The 9342-nt window shown below is 37.3% G+C and overlaps 2 protein-coding genes across 3 annotated transcripts; one reads left to right on the top strand and one right to left on the bottom strand.

Annotated features, from left to right (window-relative positions):
- Positions 1 to 5760: 5760 nt before the first annotated feature.
- On the top strand, positions 5761 to 7342 carry LOC107269150 (tRNA (guanine-N(7)-)-methyltransferase non-catalytic subunit wdr4). 2 transcript variants are annotated; one of them, XM_025086388.1, is made up of 2 exons: positions 5761 to 6420; positions 6504 to 7342. In XM_025086388.1, exons 1-2 carry the CDS (start codon positions 6357 to 6359, stop codon positions 7136 to 7138), a joined length of 699 nt encoding a protein of 232 aa, XP_024942156.1. In that variant the 5' UTR covers positions 5761 to 6356; the 3' UTR covers positions 7139 to 7342. The 2 variants fall into 2 exon arrangements, with proteins under 2 accessions (XP_024942156.1, XP_015598181.1); XM_015742695.2 differs by having other exon boundaries at positions 5764 to 7342.
- On the bottom strand, positions 7336 to 9272 carry LOC107269149 (26S proteasome regulatory subunit 10B). Its single transcript, XM_015742694.2, has 7 exons — positions 9068 to 9272; positions 8846 to 8925; positions 8738 to 8777; positions 8510 to 8646; positions 8072 to 8444; positions 7736 to 7999; positions 7336 to 7655 (listed from the first exon to the last, which is right to left on the bottom strand). The coding sequence occupies exons 1-7, from the start codon at positions 9162 to 9164 to the stop codon at positions 7465 to 7467; spliced, it is 1182 nt and encodes a 393-aa protein (XP_015598180.1). The 5' UTR covers positions 9165 to 9272; the 3' UTR covers positions 7336 to 7464.
- Positions 9273 to 9342: the final 70 nt, after the last annotated feature.

Below are 9342 nucleotides of genomic sequence, written 5' to 3' on the forward strand. Positions count from 1 at the left end.
CGAGACAGCGCGGCGCGAAATGATCTAACAGCCAACGTTTTTGGAGTGGCGCATGCGTCCTGAGTCTGATGCGCAATGGCGAACCTCCAATCGTCGCGTGGAAGGAAGCCTTTCGCGCAACATAGACATAATAATGCTTTACTTACTCGACCACTTACGAGCGCCAGGACATTCTCGACACACAAGTCAAACTTTTTTACTATTGTTGTACCAGAAGTAAAAACGACAGCTAGATTTTGCATAAGAGACTCAAACAGTGGTCAGTTTTCACTGTATATCTTCTTCGTACGTTCTCACTGCTTCCTCGTTATATTTTCTATTCGTACCAGACCGTTTCGTTGCTTCGTCTTGCAAGAAGCTTATTTGCCGCTTCAATGGAGAGGATAAACTTCAAGAATAATGTGGACTTTACGAAGACAACGTGGAAACAAAATGAAACGGTAGGGTGAAAAAGCATTACTTAACTGATGCCTTAGAATAGTTTGATTCGTTTCATTAACAATTCATAAGGATATTCCCAGCATTTCCGTTTAGACCCAACCTAACCTAAGTATCACCAATTTCGGATTGGTACAATATCCTCGATATACGAGATACACGGTATTGCTATAGTATAACAATCAACTACTTGCTTGACGCTGAAGTAACTATTGGTTTCTGATATTTCGAGAATTGTTGCACTGCGGCAAGGTTTACCCGCATTTTGCTATAGTAGTTGCTGACAATGTTTGCTATCGCTGCGAAACAAGCATTCGCTTCTACCAAAAGCTAAAGTGTCTTAACATTGGATATAGGTTAACCCTTGTACTTCTAATTTAGTAATTCTAGTCCCTGTTTCTTCTATGAAATATATATACAACAAATTATATTAAATTATCAAAGAGAATACTAGTCCTCATTGACATCCACGCGTTCCTATGACAAACTGAATACGAACAAATCTGATAACCTTTGTGTCTTACGTAATAACGCCCTTGACGAATCTCAGTTAAAAGGCGGCGCCTTAGAAACTCAAGTGGGTCTTATAAAAGGCAAAATATCGGGCGGTAAATTCGGCCCAGTAATTTCTACTGAAGCTTTTGCGATCCAAAGAGTTGAGATCTTTCAGCGGTGAAAGAACTTTTTTATACTTGAGTCACATAGGATCTTGATGAAAGTTTGAAACATACTGAAAAGCCTACTAATTCAATAGACGTAATTTTGTACGAATAACGAGTTAAATTTCGTGGAAAAGGTTCATCGTTTTTTTTTTGTAAAGCAAAAACTAAAAATCAATTCCATTTCACGATATATCCCAGTAATCTTAACGCGTGGGTTTCCACTCAACTACGAGTGTGGAATTTCGAAATTTTGTAAACAAAATCATTACTTAAATTTTACGTGCATGAAAGCTTTGATAAAGTCGTCCGGTGTATAAAGTGCGTACATAAAAAAAAAAGCAGTAGAGCAATTCATTCTGTTTAATTGACGTAAGTAATGACTGTGAAAATCAAAACTAATATTCAACGCGCATCGATAAAGCTGACCTGTTTCCATCGTATATTTTCGTGATATTCAATTCAAGTCTGGCAGCAGTTTGTCATCGAATTTTAAACTTTAAATTAATATTTGAGATAACAGTATTACATTTTACGTACCGAGTGTTCCTTTTATAAACACATCATATAAATAATTTCAAGATTGTCAACGTCTCCGGCTATAATTCCGACGTTTATTATTATCGCGTTAACAAAGCTGAGAATGCAGAATAATGTTTTTCCATTATTGTGAATTGGATCGATTTCGTTCGCTAACTAATAGATATCTAGAATAGCATGTACTAAGGGAATTAGAATCTAAAATAAATTGTTGAGAGAGTGACAAAATAAAAAATTTACATATCAGCCTACAATAACTTTCCCATCATTGGAAAAGTACACTATTATATACATATATGTATGTATGTATATATGTCATTGTACTCTTGACATAGCAAAATATCTTCCTTTCTTTAAGTCTAACTGGAAGTCGGGTAAAATCGAATTTTCCCTATGGAAAGGTCTCGACAGTATAGTTAGAACTTACAAAATGGGGCTAACTTGTTCTTAGAAGTTAATACCCAGACTATACAAGGTCAAAAGTCACCTTTGAGATGTCGAACGACACAGCAATTATCTCTTAGACATCTCTAAGATGACTTTTTGGAAATATATTATTTGCGTACTAACCAAATCTCATTTCTTTGTGGCAATCAAAATACAACGTAGTGTACCAATCCTTTTCTCGTTTCATCACTGACAAAAGGTTTTTATTATTTCAATATAAACGAATCCTTTCAAACTTCACCATTGAAATGTATTTCAAAACGAAATGCTGGATGATCATTGAATTTTATCAGTGAAAGCAAAAGGTTCAATTGTGATATTCTGGTAACTTTCGAGCCGGCTAAAATTAACAGGCACATTGGTATATCATGGTGGTTAGGTAGTGTTTTGTCTGTAGGTCGTAGCAAGGATTTTTGAAAGATTTAACTCGATAATACTAAGAACGCATTGTGAAAAAAGGAGACCAGCTCTGTTCACGTTATGAGTATTTTAAATGCATTTATAAACACTTTAAAAACAAAGGGGAATGACATTTTATAGAGTATTGTTTTGAGATATATCTCAAAACAGCTGTTTGATTATTTAATCATTCACACGTTGCATGTATCCTTTGAGCTTTTGAAACCTTAACTGAAGATATATAGATCGGCCATCTTACGAGGTTTTGTGCCACGTGAACCAGAGTGTCGCAGATATCCGTCGATCAAGTTACCGACTGAGATGGTAAGGTTACTGATGCCACCGCAAGATGGTGCAAATTACTAAAAAAAATACCAATCAACGATGATCGTTTTGCAATTCCAGATTTGCTCAATTTTCGAGATTTTTACCGCGTAATAATAATAATAATGAAAAGCAATATACAAGACTGTATGAGTGAACCACATTTTATTATTTACATAACGAAATATTTTGCAATTAAATTCTGATTTGGTTTCATTATCTCGGATATTGTTACGGAACTCGAAATACGAATTTTTCAATATTGCATAGTTCCGAGTTTATATGTCGATCTTTTATTATATAGAATTGGTTATGTGTATTTCGCACAGGCATAGAATTGCAGCAATGAAAAAGCCCATCGCTCGCTTCGATTATTTTTAAAGGACAATTCGTTTCGAACAAAGTGAAACAGAACGGAACTATGCAATTTGAAATTGCCGAACAAGATAATTCCGTGATTGTGTTAAAACCACAGTACAATAACATAGAACAGGTCAGCATTGTAGCTCAGAGAGGAAATTGCACGCGAAAAACGCTAGGGGATGTTCTGCGTTCTCTTCATCTTGCTTATTCCCCGGATGCACTATCGGGTCAGCAGTCTCAGGTCTTTTCCCTATCAATTATTATTGTTCCCATAAATTCACTTTATTATTTAACATTTATATAATGTACTTAGCGCAATACACTATGTACAATTATTTTAGATACGCTGGTACATGGGAAAACTTTGTGACGTGATTTTTCGATTCACGGTCACAAGGCGCCTCCGGCTACCGATACAGATAACGTTCTCGCTTTCTGATTCCCTTCGAGTCACCACCCTGCTCAGAAGCTACGCTCTCGGGTTAATTCGTATAGTTATGCCAATGCTCTCGTAAGATTTCGTTATTGTTTAGTTGAGGTCGAGGTGCTCGAATCTGCCGTGGGGAGATAGTCTCGACGTACCTAGTTGCCCGGCAGAGGAGAGTACCCGACGGAGACGTCTCCATGGACCGGCAGAAGCCCGGGTGAGATACCGGCGCCCCGCTGAAGATGGGCAAAGGGCTGTAGAGCAGGCGGAGATATAGTTTTGTTACGGTTAACGGCAGGAGAGGAACCCCCTGACCCGAGTTAAGGATGTGGTGTCCAGCTGTCGCCCGATGCCCCGGAGAAGCGGCCGTGGAGGATCTCCAGAAGTTACGTACCGATTCGTTAAGGAACGCTCTCGAATTGGTTTAAAGGGCCGACTCCAGGGAAAGGGAAGAGTTATCGGCTATAAGGATCTCGACCAATCAGATGATCAGAATGATTAGTTCTCGAATTTGGCTATTGTCAAAGCAGTCTGTCTTGGGGCACCGACCGAAGTGTCACGAACTGGCTCGCGCTTCCGTGCTGTCTGTTGATAGTTTTTCTAGCTGTGTTTCGACATATAGTTTTGTTACGGTTAACGGCAGGAGAGGAACCCCCTGACCCGAGTTAAGGATGTGGTGTCCAGCTGTCGCCCGATGCCCCGGAGAAGCGGCCGTGGAGGATCTCCAGAAGTTACGTACCGATTCGTTAAGGAACGCTCTCGAATTGGTTTAAAGGGCCGACTCCAGGGAAAGGGAAGAGTTATCGGCTATAAGGATCTCGACCAATCAGATGATCAGAATGATTAGTTCTCGAATTTGGCTATTGTCAAAGCAGTCTGTCTTGGGGCACCGACCGAAGTGTCACGAACTGGCTCGCGCTTCCGTGCTGTCTGTTGATAGTTTTTCTAGCTGTGTTTCGACACGCTGTAGCAAGTTCTCGTTCGTGTAGTTCTCGCGTTGCTTTCGCGGTATCCAGGAAATTCTATGGATTTCCTGTGAGTGTTCCGGAAGTACAGTGCTGTGCCCTAGTGTAGTGCCCACCCGAGTGTTTCCTGGATGCAGTTCTCGGCCTTCACGAATCAGCTGCAACAGCTCCGGTGAGTACTCCCAATTTATTAATTGGTGGAGGGGTTTCCATTTTAGAGCTCCGATTCGTTCTGCTACGTTCTCGATCCATTGCTCTCTATGTATCGCACTATTTGCCTGACGCTTACTTCGACATTCTCTACCTCGACCTAGCAGCCTGAGCGGCCGTGCATTTCCGTAACCGTCCGCTCCCGTTTGTGCATCCAGTTGCGTTTGCTGATTTTACGCGACCTTTTTGGTATCGCCTAAAGCCGTAGCGTTGTGCATCCCCCTACTCGTCTCCATATTTACTACGGAGATTTCAGTGATACTAAAGTGATATTACGAAGTAGATATAGCTCAGCGGAAGAAATTCGGAAGATAGGTAACACTAAGAAAGAAGGAAAGAGAGAGAAAGAGAGAGGTAGCGGTAGATCAAGAGAGAGAATAAGTAGATAACTAAGTGATTATACCTCAGCAGGCAGATGAGAAGAAGATGAAGTGATTAATGAATCGCAATATGATGCAGTCTATTAGGAGGGGTGAAGGAATGAGGAAAGGATGCGAAGTTGAAGAGTTCGATTTAGGTTATCGACCCTCCGAAGACTGAAGTCTACCGCGATACATCCTTCCGCATGCCAGTTAGTCCTCCCTCGCGCCCGACTACCGATAAACAAGTGGTGCGACAATCATGTAATGTAATCATGTAAATGATTTCGATACTTTTTTTTAGAGCAATTCACAGTACTCCTTTACTTGGCATAGTTTTTTACAGCTAAGTGTTTTTTGGTGGGTTTCATTTTAGTAGTGTAGCACGTACGAGTTTCTGACCATCATGTGATATCACTGGTAGCCACCCAAGTAGGATTTACCTTTATGTATATAATATTTTCTACATATCAGTAATACGCTGCTGTACTTGCAAGACTCGATCGAGTTTCTTGATCCGCGCCAATGAAGTATAGCTGCTTCAATTTACAGATGGCAGCATTCTCAACGATGCATCAATATGAAAGATTCGGACATCACCGACACACGAGAATACTTACAGTACTTATCTTCTGTCAATACCTATAGTCTAAACGGAAATTTCGATAAATTAGGTATATTCATCTTTCCGGTCAGAGAGGGACATCTGTGAATTGATATCTTCAATCAACTCTTCTTAATTGTTAGCTAGCAGCGTGTCATATTGGCAAACAGCAAGGAATTGTTTATTTCTACCTTTGTTTTAAATGTTTTATAGCAAAAGAACTTTTGAATAATTATATCATGAGCTTCTCAGTGTTCGACTCAGACGTTGTTTTATGCAGCGGTGAAAATGTATTAACATACAACTTACTAGACGACAAAGAAAGTGTTATTGTCCTACCTAAATTACAATTCAAGAAGGAAGTCAATTTTCATAATAATGTTGAACTGGATCTTTATCATGCGACTACCAATGTGTCGTTTTCAAAAAATGGGGAATACTTTCTGATTTGTACAAATCGAAAACAGCTATGTCTGTACAAAAGGAAGACACGAGAACTTGTATCGAACAGGTGTTTGGTTAGAGCAGCAAGCAAAGTAAGGTTTTGTCCAAACAATGATATAATTGTTGCTGATAAGACTGGAGACGTGTACGTGTTTTCAACAAATACTCTAGAAGACAATGGAAGATTTTTATTGGGACACTTATCCATGTTACTTGATGTTTTGGTTACTGACGATCAGAAGTATGTTATAACTACTGATCGTGATGAGAAGATCCGTGTTTCGATGTATCCAAACAGCTACAATATTGCTGCTTATTGTCTAGGACATGAGAAGTTTGTAACCAACATATGCGAGTTGCCTCATAATAAGAAGATTATGATATCGTGTGGTGGTGATGGTTTTCTCAAATTATGGGACTATCGAAGTGGAAAGGAAGTTTCTTCTATTAAACTTTCCAATAACATACCAGAAAATGACATTGCAAGATTTACTAAGCATCTTCAAAGTTGTGATCTTGATGAAAATGTAACAGAAATACCTGTTAAACATTTAAGAGCAACAAAGCTGAATGAGACGGATTCTATTTTGGCAATCAGCTTGTACTACAGTAATAATATTCTTATGTATAAAGTTTGTGAAACTACACAAAATCAATTTAATATAACATACATAAATGCATTTGATATAGAGGATGAACCTTTGGATTTTATTTTTTATAAAACTAACTTATGGATTTTGACAAATCAAGGTTTAAATATTTATGAGACTCAAGGAAACATTTCACAAAATGATAAACTAAACTGTTTGTTAATGAAAGTCAATAACTCTTGGAAGAAATTAAGAAGTAATGTAAACGAGCAAAGCTTGTTTCCTATATTATATAAAAGAAAATATGATAATGTGCAGGAATATCAAGATAGGAAAAAGTCGCGTTTGACAAAAATTTCTGAAACCTAGGTGGTTGTGTAAATATGAATATTAATAAACTGTAATAACTGTACCTAATCATATGTTGAATTGTACATAATGCTTATTGGTATTTAACGTATGATCAAAATGGACGTAATTCTATAATTTGGAAGAATTAAGGATCAAGGATTTGTGTTTTCATGCGTCCATAATTTTTTTGTTAATTTTCATAAATAAAAAACTTATTGACACAATGTTTTCATATTTAATTTCATTCTTTCATACAAATGTAATACTGGTATAGTTTGATTACCAGTATTTATAATTATCGCGTACAAGGCATCATACACGTTATGAATGTTGATATAAAGATATTAGACGGGCTTATAATCCAGTTTAGATTCTAATTTCTTATTATCAGAGACTTTTCGTACAGCCTTCATGAAGTCTTCTTGCACAACATACTCTCGTTCTGCGCGGATAGCAAACAAGCCAGCTTCGGTACATACGTTTCTTAAATCAGCACCATTAAAACCATCAGATAACTTGACCACCGCTTCATAATCTTAAAGCACAAAAATTCATAATTAAGTTCTTACATGTCAACATTTTTCTTTCTTTGAACGTAAAGTTAAAAACACTCACCAATCTCTCCATGTTTGGCAATAGGACCAGCATGAATTTTCAAAATTTCCAACCTAGCTTGTTCATTGGGCAGTGGAATCTCAATTTTACGGTCTAATCTACCAGGTCTAAGCAACGCTGGATCTAATGTATCAGGCCTGTTTGTAGCCATAATCATTTTAACTTGACCCAGAGAATCAAAACCATCCATTTGGTTGAGCAACTCCATTAAAGTTCTTTGAATTTCACGATCAGCGCTTGTGCCTTCAGAGAACCTACGTCCACCTGTAAACATATTATAATTGGTTAAATTCTTTAAAAAAATAAAGAAAATAAATTTATTAAAATGGTACTCACCAATAGCATCAATTTCATCCATGAATATAATGCAAGGTTGATGATCGCGCGCATAATTGAACATCTCTCTAATTAATCTCGCAGATTCTCCAATGTATTTGTCAACAATGGCGCTAGAAACGACCTTTAGAAAATTGGCATCCAACTGACTAGCAACAGCGCGAGCCAACAATGTTTTCCCGGTTCCTGGTGGTCCATACAAAAGACAACCTTTAGGAGGTGTGATTCCAACTCTTTGAAAAAGTTCTGGATTTAATAGAGGTAACTCGATAATTTCTCTTAACTCTCGAATTTGTTCACTTAAACCACCAATGGCAGAGTATGTAACATCACCAGGATCTTCATGAGACATATTATATACTAAAGGATCGACCTGTAAATCATTTTGTTATAGTTCAGTAAAATATATATTCTATTATTAATATAATTTTTTTGTACCTCTCTTGGTAAATATCGCATTATAGTGAGTGTAGTCATATCTAGCGCTACTCTTGTTCCAGACTTCAACTTATTTTTGTCAAGTTGACGTCTACATCCCACTACATAACGTGGACCATTCGTAGCTTTTACAATGACTGAAATTAACATTTCATAATTATTATCAAATAACACTTCATAAATATTTCCAATAGAATATAATTTCAATACTACAAATAATTAACTTACATTTTTCTTCAGTGAGTTGTTTTAATACCTCTCCAACAATCTGAAAAATCAATATACAATCAGAAAGATTGTTTTCTACGTGCACTGAAAAAAATTCTATTCCTATACCTGTCCAACGCTCTGTAAAGCTTTTAAATCATTTTCTGACTTATCATACTGTTTGGTGAGATCCTTGAGGTGTTCGCGCACTAAAAAATAATGATTAATTCTTAATTAACAAGAATACAAATTGACAGGTAGAGAATGGTTAAGGTATATAAGGTGTCCTTATACTTATGAAACTTCAAGCGTTACCTATCGGTAAATATAACGAAAATACAACAAACTTACTTTCCTTAAGGCGTGATTCCACTTCTTTATGCTCTAAAAGCTTTTTTCTGTAATCTTGAAGAGCCTTTTCTCTAACAGGATCTATGGTGGTCGCCATTTTACCGTATTTTGCTGTATAACGATCACTGAATACAATTTTACAAAGAACTTACTCTTAAGCTCAAGCAAGAGGACAATCCACGACCATAATGTCCTCACGATTAAGGCCAGTTCACAAAATTATCAAGCATCGATAACTAGTAAAAGTTTGCAGGCTATTGGCTATTGAGACTAAC

Source organism: Cephus cinctus, unplaced genomic scaffold (genome assembly GCF_000341935.2).
Source record: "Cephus cinctus unplaced genomic scaffold, Ccin1 Ccin1_scaffold0607, whole genome shotgun sequence".
In the NCBI taxonomy this organism is placed as follows: Eukaryota; Metazoa; Arthropoda; class Insecta; order Hymenoptera; family Cephidae; genus Cephus; species Cephus cinctus.

Bases quoted from the DNA above. Each gene is read 5' to 3' on its own strand.
- LOC107269149 (XM_015742694.2), bottom strand. From the start codon at position 9,164: ATGGCGACCACCATAGATCCTGTTAGAGAAAAGGCTCTTCAAGATTAC. The intron at 8,647-8,737 runs GTAAGTTAATTA...TGTTAATTTCAG, and splicing joins ACAACTCACTGAAGAAAAAT to TCATTGTAAAAGCTACGAAT. The intron at 7,656-7,735 runs GTGAGTGTTTTT...TTGTGCTTTAAG, and splicing joins TGCCAAACATGGAGAGATTG to ATTATGAAGCGGTGGTCAAG.
- LOC107269150 (XM_015742695.2), top strand. From the start codon at position 5,975: ATGAGCTTCTCAGTGTTCGACTCAGACGTTGTTTTATGCAGCGGTGAA.